This window comes from Podarcis filfolensis, assembly GCF_964270895.1.
Source record: "Podarcis filfolensis genome assembly, chromosome: 6".
Lineage (NCBI taxonomy): Eukaryota > Metazoa > Chordata > Lepidosauria > Squamata > Lacertidae > Podarcis > Podarcis filfolensis.
The window spans coordinates 25,804,854-25,822,732 of NC_139609.1; the positions used below are offsets into that span (position 1 = coordinate 25,804,854).

The following is a 17,879-nucleotide window of genomic DNA, read 5'->3' on the forward strand; positions in this document are numbered from 1 at the left end:
ATTAAAAGCTATGAAAAGATCCCTGACACATAGCCACAGAAAACACATCATCTGTCAGAGTTAGTAGGTACTTTTAACATGCCTGTGTTCACTTTAGGATTGCTACCTTTTAAGTGTCAACAGGGCATGTGCATCTGGTCATGTTGGATTATTAAATATGGAGGGGGAATCTCTCTCCCTAGCAACATTATAGCTAAGTGTCATCAGGTTGATGGAGAATTACATAGTATCTACATTGCCTGATAGAGTGAATTAATCAATATGTCCTCTATCAAAATGGTGAACACATCATCTTTGATTTGTTAATGCTGTAAAAATTACTGTTGTCTTCTGGGATTTTATTTCTTACGAAAAATGAACAATCTGCATGGGTTATTTCATTTATTTGCACATTTAAATCCTGGTTGTTGTTGTTTTGCTGCATGCAGGGAGGTCCCCACCCCTGAAAAAAATAAAAAGAATTGCTTCTCTATATCCCCAAAATTGTGGAGGGTTGTTAATTAATTTCAACAATAGTATGGTCAGTAAAATGTTAGTTGAATACCACCCTACGAATAGTGATGAAATAGAAACTGCAATTTCCCCCGCAAAAGCCATTTAGAAAGACGCATACAAACCAGGTTGCACAATGTTCTTTAATTCTGATTTATTAACCTTGTAAAAAGTACAGAAATCTGAACATAAGGATTATTTAATAAGCACGATCGAAATTTTGTATTTTTAAGCTGATGGCAGAGAGTATAAAGAAATGAAGAGATCCATTGTTAGCTACTTTAAATATCAAACAGCATGTGGCTTTCTTTGGGATACAGCAGCTAGTGCATGAACACGCTAACTGAAAATGAGGAATAAGTTGTAACTGACTAGGCTTGGGCAATATATTGCCTAGGACCGGCATGCCAGCTTCACTCAGTGGTATCACTGGTGAAGTCCCCTCTTGAGTCCCCATGCCTCCAGCACCCAGAGGGAAAAACAAGCTGCAGGCAGAGAGGGACGCAGGAGTGGAGGCGTCACCAGAGATACACCCCGAGTGAGACCAGCCTTGCACTCTGCCCTCCAAGTGTTGCAGATGAAGAAACAAGCTGCATTGGCGAGGTGCGATACAGCTTGGCCGAGGAGTGCGCTGCTGCCCTTGCCTCAGCCAAGCAGTTTTACGGATCCCCGACCCGCCGCCAGCTTGCATGACCTAGCGGTAGGGTGGGAGCTCTGCTAAAGTGCCCCCCTCCCCAGCAGAGAGAGCCCCGATTGTGCTCCTGCTTGCTTGTTGGGGTGGGCTTGTGGCTGCTCAGCGGGCTCCAGTGTGGTGTAGTGGTTAAGAGCGGTGGACTTGTAATCTGGTGAACCGGGTTCACATCCCCGCTCCTCCACACGCAGCTGCTGGGTGACCTTGGGCTAGTCACACTTCTTTGTGAGGTGAGTGAGGCTGAGAGACTTCAGAGTGTTTGTTGTGGGGGAGGAAGGGAAAGGAGAATGTTAGCCACTTTGAGACTCCTTAGGGTAGTGATAAAGTGGGATATCAAATTCAAACTCTTCTCCAGGCAGGTGTAGCTTTGCTTAGTTGCATCTTTTCCTCCTGGGTAGAACAACCACCGCAGGAGGAAAGAGGCAATGCTCCTGTATGGAGCCTGACAGGCTCTGTGCACTTGGCTACTGCTGCCTGGTCTGTCTTTGGGGAGTGGGGGGGGGGGCAAGGAAGCTTGCTCAGTTGGTGGCAGAAGCCTTTTTGCTCCCCAGCTGAGCAGCAGGCTGGGTCCAGCTGTATTAGCCCAGGAGCCGCTGGGGTGAAAGCGGTGGCAGTTTCACCCCAAGCCAATACAGATTCTTTCAACATCGCGGTTTATTGCCAAACCGTGATGTTCGGCTGGTGATACGCCACAATATTGAAAACCCAACATCGCCCAGCCCCTGTTACTGACATGCTAATTTAGAATAGTGGGAAATCTCTGTCTCTCCCTCCCTTACTGTAGTTCTACTGTAAACAAACACACAGCCAATTTAGGTTGAAAACTCTGAGGTAAATAGTTGTCAGCATATTACCGCCATATGTCGCAAAGACACGGGTTCTATTTCTGAGAAGCAAATACTCAAAAATAAAACACATGCCTTTGCAACATATGGCGGTAATATGCTGACAACTATTTACCTCAGAGTTTTCAACCTAAATTGGTTGTGTGTTTGTTTGCAGTGAAATACAAGGCTAATAAACATTTCTCATGTAATTAAAAAGTTATTCACTTCCTGGCATGGCGCTTACTTACCGCACAGTTGCAGAACGTGAGTGTAACTTCATTTATATGCATTTCCCAAGCCATACTGCACAAGAGAGATATAAAATTGCTATACTGTGCCTATAACTTTTCACTCACAAAACTCTGCCCATGTGGAATGGACAAGCTTCCACTCTGGCCTGCGTCCCATGGGTGACTTCCACATGGATGGGTTAGGCCATTGTCCTGGATGCACAAGAACCCTCGAGGTACAGGGAATATCTGGGCCCCATTCTGTATATTCAGCACAGAGGCTGTATTGGTCTGGGGTGAGGAGAAGATGGCCCAGCAGAAACCTGTGGGCTTCCCATCCATGCATGAAATGGACACCTGTAGGGCTGGAAAACATTCATGTATGTGACATTTTCACTTAGCGTATCTGCCCAACTGCTCTGCGTCGCACAGGTTGTTCCTGCTAAAACTGGCACCACTCTCTTTTGTTTGGCAAGAGTTGCAGAGAGCCTCTCTATATGGGCGAAAAAAGGAATTGCCGCCTTGCACTGCAAGAATAATCTCATCTTCCAAAGAGTGCACGGATGCAACAGAAAGACGCCATAAATCAGATTCTTGAGCTAACGCTTGCATTTGAAATAATATAGCTAATAGACATGCTCTGGAGATTCATTAACAGAAACAAAGAAATCATGCAAGCTACTGAAAAAAGCACTGAATGGTGAAGAGTGCATTGTATTTGCAAATTTAGTTTTTAATGCCTAGTCAAAAGCAGAATTTAGGGAGAATTAAGGTAATACAGTGCCATATGCTGCAGCCGTTGAAACTGATTAATAGTTCAGAAATACCCATTTAAACCTCTTTTTACATCCTCCTGTAAAACACACACACACATTGAATCTGCATTGCTTTGTTTGTGTGTTTTGCAGTTAATTACATCTTCTAAAAAACAGTTTTAAAAGGAAATGAAATGTGTAATTACCAAATGTTTCCCTGGTAACAAAGTTGGTTTGCGTGTCGGGGTTTAGCTGATTTGGTGGGAGCGGGGAGAGACCCCTCTCCTAATTTTGTGGGGGGTTATGAGGAAGAAATCACCAAAGCCACCATAGCGTGCAAGAATTTGCAGAAAGAAAAAGAAAAAGTAAAGTTCTGCTTCTGGGGGGTGGGGGTGGGAAAGACAAGGATAGCTAACATTTGATAAACTAGCCGCTGCTGGTCTGAAGGCTAAATAAAAAAATAAAAAAATTAAATTGGAAAATGCAGCTGACATTATAGCAGTCTCCCATCATTAGGTGTGTCCCCCCCGCAATTCTTTTTTAACATAGTTGTTGTTGCTGGTACTAATTAGATAGCAAATCAATAGAATCAAGTAAATGTAAGGTTCGCTTTAACTGCTGGTCTGATCACCTCAGCACACTGGGTTCACAGCTAAGGGCAGGCCTCTCTTTGGTTCATAAGGTGTTGTCCTGGAAACCATTCGGATGCAGTCAATAATAGGGCAGACACTGAGACACAGAGTGCAGCCTGTACAACTGTCAGTAACAGTGGGCAGGTGGGTTTCTGGATCAAATTGTATAGCCTGCAAGCAGAAATAAGCAGCACTGATGTCACTCACAGAAAAGGTCAAAAACAACCCCATTTTTAGCATCCACATTTCCTGTAGTTGAGGTGCTTGGAGACATCTTTGTCTGGTTCCGCACTGCAGCTATAGTAACAGTTTCAACCATTAAGAAAATGCATTTTGAAAAATTATGAACACAGTAGCCCTGCTAGAAATCAACACACACACCATTTTTAGTTAAAAACCGAGTCGAGCCTTCGAGCCTCAGGACACGTTGTGTCCATGATATTTAAGTTCCATGAAGATATTTTTGTTTTCTGTGAAATCAATCTTTCAGAGCACAATGATTTACTGGTGTTATTATTGCAGAAAGCTAAACAGCTCACTTCTGCGTGGCTTCTGCAGAAATATTTCCACAAATGTTAATATTAATAACAGTGGTACTATAGTAATAATAAGAAGCTACATAAAGTCATTGAAAACAGCAGCAACTCTTGGTTTTGCCAGAAGGTGTACATAAATTCATCAGTGAGCTGCAGCCAATGAATTTTCCTTGAATGATACACATCTTTTAAAAACGCATTTTGGAACGCTTGAAAAATCTTCAGTGTGTATCTGAAATGCCCCATTTCCTTATTCTGCTTCTGCAGAGCCTGAGACAGCACCCTTCAGAGAATAAACTCTGAAGGCGGCTTACTGATTTACACTAGGGGTGGATCTACACACAGGGAAAAAAACACACTATAAATGACTCAGAAATTAAATCCTTTTAAGAAAAAAAATGTTATGTAAATTGCATAGAAAAGTTTTCTGCTCTACTGCACCATCAGGCATTGCATGTTTATTTAAAATGCTGTGGGTTTTTTTTTTACTAACGTTGTCAATGTGTGTTGGGTCCATTTCTGAAGAACAGGCTAGACACTTGCCACACTTCATGTGTGACTGCTTTGATTTTCCTTAGGAGGATCTTGGGTGGAGGCCACCCTGTCTAGTGGTCCATTTTCTTTGTTTGTTCCAGATAAAAGAGCTTTTGCCTGACTGGGCTGCGTCCTCAAATTGTGTAATGCCTCCATTACTGAGGTAAGAGTCACCCCTGTTGCTCTGCACACCTAGGCTCATGGCTCCATCTCCCCAGGCAATGCTGCCCCAGGATTAGGGAGCATGGACCTCTGTCCCTAATGCAAAGACTTCTACTCCCCATATGGCTGAGCTTCCTGGCAGCTTGGCAAACCACACACAACACAGTGGACCTCTCAAAGGGCTGGGCACTCCTTGCTTTGTTTGCAAACACAAACCTGAATCAAAGACACCTGATCCACACACCTGAATCAAAGGAGAAGCAGCCAACGAGGCAGCAGCTCCTATGATGCAAAATTGAATACTTAAAAGAGACCAGAGAGGCTACAGGTTTTGGCAAGCAGACCTAGCACAGCGCTGTTCATCAGGGAATCACCATCAGGGCTTCCCAACTAGCCGCGCCAGATCAATTATTAGAGTGCAAGGACTGTTGGTCAGGGTTAGTGGGACTTTTTCAGTCGGCGACTGCAACACTCTGCTTAGAAATTAACCACAGCCCAGGCACAACCAAATGCTACCTACTGCATGCACTAATATGCTTTATTTATAGCACCTTGCATTACTTTGCCCCCTTTGAAATGCATGGGTTAATCACATTCTTTTTCTTGTTGATGCCGCTGCTTCATTTCAGAGCAAGTTCCTTTGGCACAAAGAGGCCACAATTCCATTGTTAAAAACAAAACACCAGAAACATTATTGCTGCTGCAAGTGAACTAAATTATTTTGCACTGTCACTGTAACATATTATAGTACATTTTTATTAGACTATGATGGTCTTTGATAACAGCGCTCTGTAAGACAAACTCAGCACTGGTGGCTCTCTTATCTTCCGTTTCCATAGTTTTCAACTATGTGAAGCTGGGTTTTAAACTTCATGTTTACTTGCATTAACCCTTTTCTGGGGGAAAAATATCTCTGCGGACCCAGACAGGCTGTTCTGCTCCAGGCCCTGATTTTGCAGCAACCTCAGATTATATATATATATATATATATATATATATATATATATATATATATATATAATGAACTTTACAAATGGTTTGCTTGCTGCTTGCTGCTTGCAGCTACTGCGGAGAACATGTGCTTTGCCAGCTCACCTTAAGCAGACATACAAATCTGATCTGACCGGTGGAGCTGAGGGGGAAGCAATGTACCAGCAAAGACTGCAAGTCGGCAGTGGAGGCGGGGCTGGCTGAGAGGGGTAAACGTTGGGAAAAGATACACCAAAAAATAAAAAATAAAAAAATAAACGTATCACTGCTTCCGGCAGGCAGACTCTGTGGGGGAGGTCATTTACAGGATTATCTAGCTAGAGCAAGGGTTGCCAAACATTTTGGGCCTATGGGCACATTTGGGATTTGAAGAGAGTGCCGCAGGCACAGCATCTCTGCTCACTTCTCTCCCTGCGCTCCTGGGTCATGCTCTCGGTGTTGAGCAGGCACAGAGAAAGTGCGTAAACATACACACATGCACCTGCAGAGTTTCTCTGCTTTTCCATGAGGTCTGGGTAAAAAGCCAGATCTGGCGGAATTAAAACAACTGCATGATTTCCTCGCAAAGTCAGCCTCAAATTAAAGCGTACAGTGGTAGACTGCAGAGTAAAAACCAATGAGACAGCACAAAGCTCCTGTTCTCCAGTCCAGTGCTAGCTCCGCATGTTGCGCACAGCTAGTAGTTGCAGATATGAAAGCCCATCTCTATCGAAAGATGCAGAAGGCCAGTATGCACACTGCAATGTGGACACATAATTGTAGGAGTTGTGTATGTTCATATCCTCACTGGATCAGGATGCTGGTGTGAACGAGGGCTCACTACCACCACACTGCCTTGCCTTCCCAGCAACAACTTACTTCCTTAGTTTCAAGATATTTGCTATTTAATCAATACTATGTGCCTTACCGAAGCTGAAGACTTCCTTGCTCTGATATAGATACTGAGGCTGTCACTGAATCAGCTGAAACCTATTGGAGTTTTACATAATTTGTTTAGACTCTGGCATGTACACCGTCAAAAGGGACGCATGGCCCCATTGCAAGCACAATTCTCATAACCCCAGTGTGGATCTTCCGCAGTTTTCTGCAGCATGCAATATTGGGAGGAAAATGGCAGCTTCACTCTGGACTCTGTGCAGCAGGAAAATAAACGGGGAGAGCTGAAGGCGTGTGCTCTGTGCATCCCAAGTCTCTATGAAACCCACTTTATTGACAACCCCTGCAAATGGATCGGACACGGTTCATGCAGTCTATACCTGAGAGTGCACCAGTGTTAATTTCCAGTATCTTGTAAATCTCCTTTTCCCACATGCCCATCAACAGACAGTAGATCCCTTCTGCCTCAGCAGCGAAAAAGATAACTCACAGTGCCCTTTTGCTAATTACAGCTGTACTCTTACCTGGTAGCCAGAATCATTACAGGTCATGTAGCATTTGCCACAGTTGATACACATTTCCTCATCAATCAGAGCCAGAACTTGCTCCGTATTACTGAGCTCTCCATATGTTCCAATATACCGCAGTGCTTTTCCAATTACATCCTAGGTTGGGGAGGTGGGAGGTGGGGAGGGGGAGGAAGAGAAGAAAAGCATTATTGAAACACTTTGGAGATATCCAAGGTTGTTTTATGGCCAAAGCAAAGCACTTGACAGCATGTTTCTGAAGGATGTTGTTTTGCAGGCATTACGGCAATGCTGGGAATGATGGGACGAGTCAAAAGCACTTCATGCTTGCTACACTGCAAAATGTGGATAACAGGTATTGATGGATAAGCAGCTCAAGCATTGGCAGAGCTAAAAATAGCCAGGCCACACAAGGACCCTGCCTTTCAGATCTGCATGCATCAGAGGTAGCATTTAATTAAATCATCCTCAGTGACCATTGTTTAGCGCAACAGGAAGCAACGGGAGAAGTGACATGACACGCACAGCCTGCCTATAGCATCCATGGCTCCTGTTCATTAGCACACCTCGGAGTACTCATTACGAGAGAAGAAAAGGAGGCCATTAAACAACAGGGAACAAAGGACAGCGCCATTGGAAAGAACATGCAAATGGCCTGGCGACCCAAACACACGTTATTGCAGCCATCATTAGTTTTCAGTCAATTGAGCCGATCGTGCCGTGGTGTAGTTTCGTTACCCAAATCTTGTTTGGATGAAATTTTGCCAGGGGAGATTTACAGAGATGGCGTGCTAGCCCTCTGTAAGGGTCACACAACTTTGCAATAGGACAGGGGCAGCCAACGTGCTGCCTACGGGATGTCATTGGACTCCGACTCCCAACAAATGCCAGCCAGCATGGCCAATGGGCAGAGATGATGGGAGTTACAGTCCTGCAACATCTGGAGGCACCAGCATGGCTAGTCCTGTAATAGAGGTTCAGGTGGCCTCTTGCAAGCTTGCAAAAGTGGGACCTGTTTGTTGATTTAATTTCACAACATTTATATACCTCTAATAAAACCTCTAAGCGGTCAACAAAACAAAATGAGTAGCACAACGTAGGAGAAGCAATAGGGCAGAGCCAAACATGGCAGCAGCGTGGCTTCAAAGGCTGGCAGCTCCTCCTCCTGCTGCTGCTGCCACTGGCCAGGAGCTGCTTCCCCTTCCTTCTTCTGTGTGGCAGGAGGAGGAGCCAACCACTGAAACCACTTGGCTCCATGTTTGGCCCTGACTTTTTTGGACACTGCCCCCCCCCAAAAAATTGGGGGCCTCAAAAGGGTTGGGCGCCAAGGAGAGCATCCTGGATTGAAATATTAGCCGATGCTGAGTATTACTGAATATGAATAATGTGGGAATTAAGAGTCTAGTTCCCATTTGCAGAGTATGCAGAACTACGCAAAACACTCTCTGTTTAAAGTTTTTAAAATATACAACTTTTACTTAGTGTGCTTCCACTTGCAGATTAAAATCTACAATGCAGGTGGATGTTTCTTAAATTGATAAAAGCTTCCTACATGAATTAAACTGTTACAGACTAACTCTGAGGCAGACAGCACACAACACAACACAACACATGCGCTGCTCTAACTGTTAAGACTGTACAACTAACTGCCATAACTGCCATAACTGCCTCGGAGTGCATGACATCACAGAGTTCTACAGCTCTTGCAATTAAACTCTTTACATATGCATTTTGGATGCTAGCACCCCACAAATAATACCGAAGGAGCACAACAGGCAACCAATACTGTTAAGATAAGAAAAAATGGCTACAAATGCAGAACACCATCACTAAGTGCTTGTCGGTTTCCAGTGGGATTTATTCCCCACACACACTGGGAACATCAATTCAGCATGCTGCATCCTGAACTGTTTTTGTGAGTCCCTTTTTTCGAAAGTGCTTTGCTAGAACACACAAAAGAAGAAAAAGGCAAATCGCTCCACTGAGTGTGAACAGTCAAAACAGATCTATTATGGAAATAAGAGTTGAGCTGGGTGCAAGTTTGGCAAAGTTGGGCTGGATGAGGATCCTGGGTGCAGGATCTTTGGCAAAGTGCCTCCTAATGAGATCCCTCTGAAATAGGAGCACCAGTTAATTTTCCCACTATGTACTGTAGAGAGAAGTGAGGGGCAGATGGAGCTTGTCTCTAGATGGGAAGGTAGCCCATCTAGGAGAAGAAAGAAAACTCTGATCCTAAACCTCCACTGTCTTGTGGGACATCTCTGGGAGAAGAAAGGGCTAAGGAGTAAACTCTATACAAATCCAGAGTGGAGTCCCTAAGATGGTTGGATGCTGTCTTGTATGCCTCCTTCCAGCAACTCCTGCAGCCAAGCTGGTGCCAAACACATTGCTCTGCTTCCATTGGACCACATTGACGAGGCCAAGAGGGAGATCACTTTGGTGCTGCTAACACAGAAGTTTGACTTTACCCCCAGAGAGATACTCCACTGTCTCTCGAGACAGACAGATATTAACAAGCACTGCTCTCTACACTGGACCCCACCAATTTTAATTGTCCATTATGTTTCAGAGCAATGCTACATTGGGAGCGCTGGGGGAAACTTGAATGGCAGTTCTCAGATGCAACTATTCAATGCAAATAAAACAAAATAAAAAAATGTTTAAATGTGGTTTTTGGGGGGGTTGTTGTTACCACACTAGGCAGAGCCCTGGCAGCTGTCTGAAGATGGCATGTGATGATGTTGGCCTGGCAGGATGGGCAATTGAGTTGTGCCTCGCATTTTCTCGTCACATGATCTGAAATCAGTGCAGATTATCCTGGCAGAGAAATGCAATGAACAGGAAGCACAAATCACCTAAGTTTCGTGTTTCCTTCACGTATTATCATGTCCAGAACATTGCTTGGTCACAGTTCTCTGGATTGTGGCTTATGTGAGGAACAAACTCCATTTGTCTGAAATTGCATGTTTCCGTTTTTGTTTTATACAGAACAACCCAGCATCTACTCAGTCAGGAGTCTGAGTGTTGCAAAAAATAAGTAAGCCCCTTTCTGTTTGTTCCGCAAACAAAACTACTTATAGATCAACAAATACACTTTAGTAGATTGATGGACCTAGCATTTTGTTTTTATTGCTCTCTAGTCTGTTCTAATGACTCAGTAAGGAGATAGGCATGCTTAAATCTAATGGAAATCTATGACACTTAATATGTGCTTAACAGAGCAATCCTGTATTGGGAAAGGAGAAGTCCAGTGGCTCAGATATTGCCACTTCCTAAGCTCTGCTGTTTCATCGCGGCCATTTCTTTTAGCCTTGTTTTCTTTTCTCTTTAGCAGTAGGATATAATTTCTTTGCCAGATCCAGAACTGGTGCAGTTTATAGCTATGTGTGTGTGTAGGGGGTGTCTAGTAAATAAGGGGGCTTAGTATCTTACAGATACGTGGCTGCCCCGACACCCAAATCACATAACCTCTACTGTTGATGGACATTACACCTGTGATGCTTTCTGCAGGTGTACCGGCAGAATTAAGTACCACCCCAGTGGCAAACCAGCATTCAAATGCCCTGCTAGGCTGTCCTTTGGACTGCTCCATAAACCTTGCTGATTTCATTAGGGGTAGTGCACTTAAGTAGGGTGTTGGAGGAATCCACTGAAAATGATCAGGTGGAATTCCTTCTATCAGCCCATTTGACATGCATCATGTCACAGAATCTTGTTATGCATGCTTTTCACCTTAGTTTCCTACAATAAGACCTGCTGAAATAAATGGAGCTTACTCCCAGATATGTGGGTTTAGAATTGCATCCTCAATCCATTCCCTATTGTGAATGCTATTCCTTTTTTGTTATCTGTAGACTTTATCTGTACGCCTCAGTTCAAGACCGAGCCTCTTCAGGAGAACTATCTGGATTTGACCATTTATTTTTCTCTGTCCATCGATCCATCCGCTAAATCTGTATTTTAAGATTGTCCTCGATCCACTGCCAGCAAAATCTTAGGTGTTTTCCTTCCTTCCAACTTGAAGTTTTGTTGACTTATAACTCATTCTTTACTCAGTGTCCTCTGTGGTGTGAATTTATTCACAGCTCATTGGCACAAATAAGAATATAAAGCTGTCAAATGTAAAATCATGTTTACAGTGAACATTTTCATAAATTAGCTGGAGCCTTTGTTTCAGCACACACACACATGACCATTTTCCGAACAAAGTACAGATTTATGAAACAAAATGCTGTAATCAAAAAGGACTTGTATAAGGGCTATGTTTGCTCACCCTTTTGGTGGGGTGGGGTGGGGTTGCAGGACAACAGAGGCTCCTCTAAGGCCCTGATGAGGGAATCGTGGCATCAATGCCCTGTCTGGATAGGTGGTGTAAGCTATATTGTGCCTATGGTGGTCTCCATATTATGGGACCAGGTAGGCATTTGTTCACCAGGCAAATTGGCTCCAGCCCAGTGGTTTTGCCTACTTCATAGCAATTGTTGTGGTCCCTTCGGGGGTCACCCTATTTGATTTAAGACTTAGGAGACCCCGCCTGGATTGACCTACGTGTCATTTCTGGTGGGTGGGCCGGAAGTATTTTGATTGCCCCATGCCAAGCCAAACCTCTTTCATCTGTATTCAATAACATTGTGGCCTGTTTCGATCCAAACCAGTCTTAGTGGTCTTTTATGTATCTGGGGGGTGGGGTGGGGACTGGGGAGCACGATGCCTGGGCCTGCAATTACCATTAATCTGTGCGAAAGAGAAATTGATACAATCCAGGACACAGGGAGCCAAAGTTCAACAGGGAGTTAAGATGGGATGACAAATTTATACTGAACAATGAAATCAAGCTAGTGAAATAGACTGCAGTCCTAACCCCATTTACCTGAGAGTAAGCTTCACTGAATTCAATGGGGTGTACGTCTAAGTAGACATTGGTTAGAATTGCTTTGTGTAGGCCACTGGCCACTGCATTAACTTTGTCTTTATAGGTGTCACAAGACTATTTTTGTTGCCAGACACTAACAGATTTGTAAATCTGTTGATGACTGTGATATGTGTGTCTATTGAGCATTACAATGTACATGAAAATAATGTACAGCAAATGATTAAATGGAAGAAAGACTTGTGGAAAATAAACTAATTGCAGGACAGAAAATACTAGATGAAAGTGTGAATGACTATCAGAACAGACTGAGGCACACTTGCACATCCCTACACTTAAGGTCCTTTTTGGATGGTGGTCATGGATTACCATGGTATTAGGTTACTCTACTTTTTAAAAATTGTGGCAGAATTTGGAGGAGGAGGAAATAAAGGCATGGCTGGGCTAAGAACCTAAGAGATCAGCCTGGGGTGGACATGGTGGGATATGCACCCTTCCCCCTTTCAGTCCTCCCCTTTACAGTGGTACCTCGGGTTAAGTACTTAATTCGTTCCGGAGGTCCGTTCTTAACCTGAAACTGTTCTTAACCTGAAGCACCACTTTAGCTAATGGGGCCTCCTGCTGCTGCCGCACCGCTGGAGCATGATTTCTGTTCTCATCCTGAAGCAAAGTTCTTAACCCGAGGTACTATTTCTGGGTTAGCGGAGTCTGTAACCTGAAGCGTATGTAACCTGAAGCGTATGTAACCCGAGGTACCACTGTATTACTATTGCATAGTAATTAGCTAAGCCAATTTTGGGAAAGATTGGCACAAATGTAGCTGCCCCCTGTCCCCCATCATTCCGGTTATGCCTCAATCTCGATAGGAGGCAAGTTCTGTGGGTTTTGTGCTGGGGGTTCGTCTTCTTCCATGTATAGTTTCATGAGAACCTCATTAAACTGTGCATCATTTAATTGCAAATGGCTTGCATCGGTACCGTTTTGTTAAGTCGAGAACGGGGGCATTACTTGTGTGGCAAAACAAGTTATGCAGCTACAGATAATAAGCGCAGAAGATGCTTTGCAGGTGCAACGCTTTACGGCCTCTGAAACCACCTTAAGAGCTTTCTCCTTGGGCTAGCTCAGGCATTCCTGGAACAAAATCATCTACCCATCAAGATTAATTTGGTGAGTTCTCTCCCCACCTCCCAATGTGAAGCAGAGATTTGCTCCCGAAGAGAGAGATGCTTTAAAATGGCACTGTGGGCTTTATCTTGGTTGCCTTTCCTCTAGATCGCATTTGTTCAGTTTACAAGCATAATGATGTTTTTGTTAACTGCCAGCTCCGTATGAGGGCACGCCAGTTCTTCTGATAGTCAAGCTGTGTTCTTTCTGACTGGTGCATTATCTCCAGTAATGAGGATTGCACCGGCCAAATCCTGCCCTTAATTAGACCTCTGCTATCCTGTTGCTACCTAATTCTGCCCTTGGTGACACCTGTGCAGCTCATCCTTGTCAGTGGGGCTACCAGGTGTGTGAACAGAACTGGAGCCAGCTGACGATTTGGTTGCTAATGACCTAACTCCACAGTCAAAAAACAATTAGCTGCTGGGAAAACAGAAGCAGGGAGAAAAGGAGGGTTTAAAGTGATTTTTAATTTGACAGTGCTCCGTAGATTCAGTGGGAAACAAATTGGACTCAGAAGAGGGAAACCAGGACTTGTGTCCCAGGATGCTGCGTTGGGCAAGAACCACATATCAGCCCGAGATTGAGAGTAAGGGTAACGGCAAGGCTCACACCCACCATTCCTTGTGGTATAACTTAACTGGGTCCTGAAGTCCTGCCATTCTGCATTATGGCTCTGCTCAGTATCGTTGCCTGTCATTTGCAAGTCAGCTCCTCCACAGGGTGCCACTGTGAGCCTCCATTTTCTCCCAGCAATGATGTAGCATCATTAGAAGTGAGGCATTGTGTAAGGGGAGGGGGGAGCAGCCATTTGGGGAGCGATCCTATGCACAAGAATCTGGCATAAAGCAAGCTGATCTAGGTTATGCTAGCGTAAAGTTATACCAGATCCAAACCCTGTTCAGCAGCTCGGTTGCTGCTACTGCTGCTGCTCTGCCAAAGCCTGGTAGAGCAAGCCTTTTAAATAGTGTGACTTAATTGAGCAAGCTTAGGATCCAGCCCCAGTCTTCCCAATCTGGTCCTGCCCCAGCCACACTGAAATGACTCTTTTAGAGGGGCTTACACCAGCCTCAGCTCCGTCAGCTTGGGCTGAGCTGGCAGGATGAGCAAGTTATGATGGCATATCTTCAGCTGAGCTGGGGCTGGGGAGCCAGGAGTCAGTCGGCTGAGCTAGAGATCCTCTGCATCCTCAGCTGCTCATCCTGGCTGATCATACCATAGGATTGCTCCCCCTCCATTTGCTGAGAGCAGAATGAGAGCAGAGACTCCTTACGGGGTCCTCACCACGAGATCAAATTCACCCAGTGCTATACCAGCTACACTGGCTCCCGATGGAGTACAGGATCAGGTTTAAGGTGCTGGTTTTAACCTTTAAAGCCCTATACAGCCTAGGACCCTCGTACCTATGGGACCGCCTCTCCTGGTATGTCCTACAGAGGACCTTACGGTCTTCAAACAAAAACATCTTGGAGGTCCCAGGCCACAGAGAGGTTAGGCTGGCCTCAACCAGAGCCAGGGTTTTTTCGGCTGTGGCCCCGATCTGGTGGAATGCTCTGTCACAAGAGACTAGGGCCCTGCAGGACCTGACATCTTTCTGCAGGGCCTGCAAGACAGAGCTGTTCTACCAGGCCTTTGGCCAAGGCACAGTGTAACCCCCTCCTTTGGTAATCCTCACAGAACTCTAGTCCAATGGTTGCCATTAATTTGATTTTGAATTGATTTTAAAATGAATTGATTTTAGAATGATGTGTTACTTTTATTGTTGTTAGCCGCTCTGAGCCCGGCTTTGGCTGGGGAGGGTGGGATATAAATAAAAATTTATTATTATTTATTATTATTATTACTGCTTGTGGTGACAGTGAAGCTACAGCTTCTTCTTCTTTTTTTAGAAAAAAGACTACTTGTCTAGAAAGCACCCCTGAAATTTTTCCTCACTCTTGCCATTGCCCTCAAACACACCCCACTTTTGTAGTCTGTGAATGGGGATGCAAAATTTCCAGCTTAGTTCTAAACTGTGCTGTAAACAAGGCTACACAGTTGACAGTTTACCAACAACTGAAGCGGGACTATGTGAAGGCAAATGCAACAGGGGGCAAAAAACTGTAGGGAAGAAGGTGTACTTTTTAATAAAAAATATTAACATTTTAAATTGATTGCTACAAGAACAACCTCCATCGTGGTGATGCGGTTTACCAGCGAGGTTATTGTCTTGTTTTGCGATATTGTAAAATTCAGCGAACCCAAGAGACCAGGGCATAAATTAAGAGGAATTCTTTTATCCAAGGCCCCAACACAATGCTTGTATTATGTCTCCCAGAAGACATACTCAAGGGGAGCACACATGTGCCTGAAAAGTCGCATTGTTCATTTTAAAATGAAAAGAGCTATTTTGGTGTACAGCACAATATCTAGGAAAATGAAAGATTTGCAGATTAGATATGTCAAGCAGTTATTAATCAACAGCAATGGAGAAATGGGGGGGAGGGGAGGGAGGAAAATTAGACAAAAACAGAGGGGAGGGAATAAATGTCTGATGGGAGGGAAGATGGATGGGAGCTACCGTAAGTTGCCAAAATGGAGGAAAAGGGGGTGTATTTCTTCTGAGGAGTAACATCCTACTCGGTGGAAAGGCCAAGGAATTTCAGTCATCTGAGAGAACATGGAGATGCGGAAAAGCTTCAGTGATAAAGTTGTAAGAAAATAGCCATAACAAAGTGGTTACATTAGATCCTACCAATCATATTCGATTAAGTCATTTATATGCACGTGCGGTCCTGTTCATTGCACTAGTCTTCAGTTGGTGTAGATTTAATGAGTCCAGGATATAATTAGGAAAAGGAAATTAAAAACAGAAGGAATCTAATAAGCTATTCCAACTGTGTTTGGGGGAAACTTGGAGCTCAGGCTTAGCACTAACATTAGGCAGAATGAGCCACGATCCATTCTACAGCATTGTTGTGGTGCCGTCTGCAGGAGCACTACCCTTTAACCACACTACCCTAAAACCGCCTCTGCTAGACTTGTAAAGGCCACATCATACTGTGCTCACTAAGATGAAGAAAGTCGGGTCAAAGACTTTAACGAACAAACAGGATAATCTTCACAGAGAAGCCAGTAGTGGAAAGGAGCTATGAGGTAAAAACAATCGTATTGCAGCTGGAATGGCAATATTATTAAACAGGTAACACTGGCCCTAAAGAGAAGGGGGAAATGAAGTGATGAGAAAAGCTCACAAGATCTAGTAAGAAAAAGGGGAAATAAATGAGAAATATGGGGAGGGAAGAGTATTCGGAGGGTATATACAGATAAAAGGAGCTTAAGAAAATAAGAAGCCACAAGTATCCTCTGGATGTCATGAGGAAATCAGATACTAAGAAAATAATATGACACTCGCTGACGAAGAACACCCCAACGGAGAGAGCTTATTGCTGGCTAAAGTGTTTATTGTACACGGATTGCGAACCGCGAGGAGTTGGGGGAGGCACTTACGGGCTGCTTACGCTCAGCTGGGAATATCATCAATGTTCTGTGTGTTCTAGTGCTAGTTACACAAAGTGTTGCCTAGTAGCAATTTCCTAGTCAGGGAAATACCTTGAGTGAAAGTGGTGGTGGTGGTGGGGACATAACACGCTAAGCTGACAGGTGATGACAGGGATGAGGAGAAAACAATGGAGGTTTGGGGAGATCAAGGGCCGGGGCAGTCCCGAACTCAAATCAACCTTGCCCAGGTGCTAAGGAATGGATTTAAACCTGCTAATACATTTCAGATCTGCAGCCTCTCATTAAAGACTGGGCCATTGTACTGAAGCTAGGACATAGCTGTCAACTTTTTCCTTTTCTTGCGAGGAATCCTATTTGGAATAAGGGAATTTCCCTTTAAAAAAGGGAAACGTTGACAGCTATGAGCTAGGGATGGGTGAATTAGTCTTTGAGTTTGTGCCACCTTTGCATGTGCTCCTCAGTCCCATGTCTGCATTTATAAGAGACTTTATTTGTTTAAAAGCGTGAAAATTCATATTTAAGTATTTTTAAAAGTATTTCCCTTCAGAAAACATCTCTACAGTAAATATATTTTATCTCCGATTGATTGATTGATTGATTGATTGAAAGCACTAAGAACTGTACAGTGGTACCTTCAGGTTACATACGCTTCAGGTTACAGACTCCACTAACCCAGAAATAGTGCTTCAGGTTAAGAACTTTGCTTCAGGATGAGAACAGAAATCGTGCTCTGGCGGCACGGCAGCAGCGGGAGGCCCCATTAGCTAAAGAGCTTCAGGTTAAGAACAGTTTCAGGTTAAGTACGGACCTCCGGAACGAATTAAGTACTTAACCCGAGGTACCGCTGTATTGGAATATTCAGGAAGTGCAAAAGGCAGTGGATAACTACTTTCCAGTCTGCAAATTAGCCGAGGAGGTCTCAAACAGGATGCTGTGCAGCAGAATTTGAAATTTGAATTTGCAAGAATTCCTAACTGAAGCATGGTATTTTTTAAAAATGCATTTTTCTTTTTGCACTTGGCAATTTCAATTACTAGTCCAGTGAAGTAGGCTGTTGCCAACATATATAATGTCAAAGTGTCTAAGGTCCCA

The 17,879-nt window shown here is 44.0% G+C and overlaps 1 protein-coding gene across 4 annotated transcripts in view; it reads right to left on the reverse strand.

Moving 5' to 3' along the window:
* Positions 1-616: 616 nt before the first annotated feature.
* DPYD (dihydropyrimidine dehydrogenase) overlaps positions 617-17,879 on the reverse strand; it is a 512,239-nt gene continuing 494,976 nt past the window's right edge. For all 4 annotated transcript variants that reach the window (XM_083620602.1, XM_083620600.1, XM_083620601.1 and 1 more), the window contains 2 exons: positions 7,250-7,390; positions 617-3,798 (listed from right to left, as the gene is read on the reverse strand). In XM_083620602.1, coding sequence (XP_083476728.1) covers positions 3,628-3,798; positions 7,250-7,390 — 312 coding nt within the window. In that variant the 3' untranslated portion in view covers positions 617-3,627. The remainder of the gene's footprint in view (positions 3,799-7,249; positions 7,391-17,879) is intronic.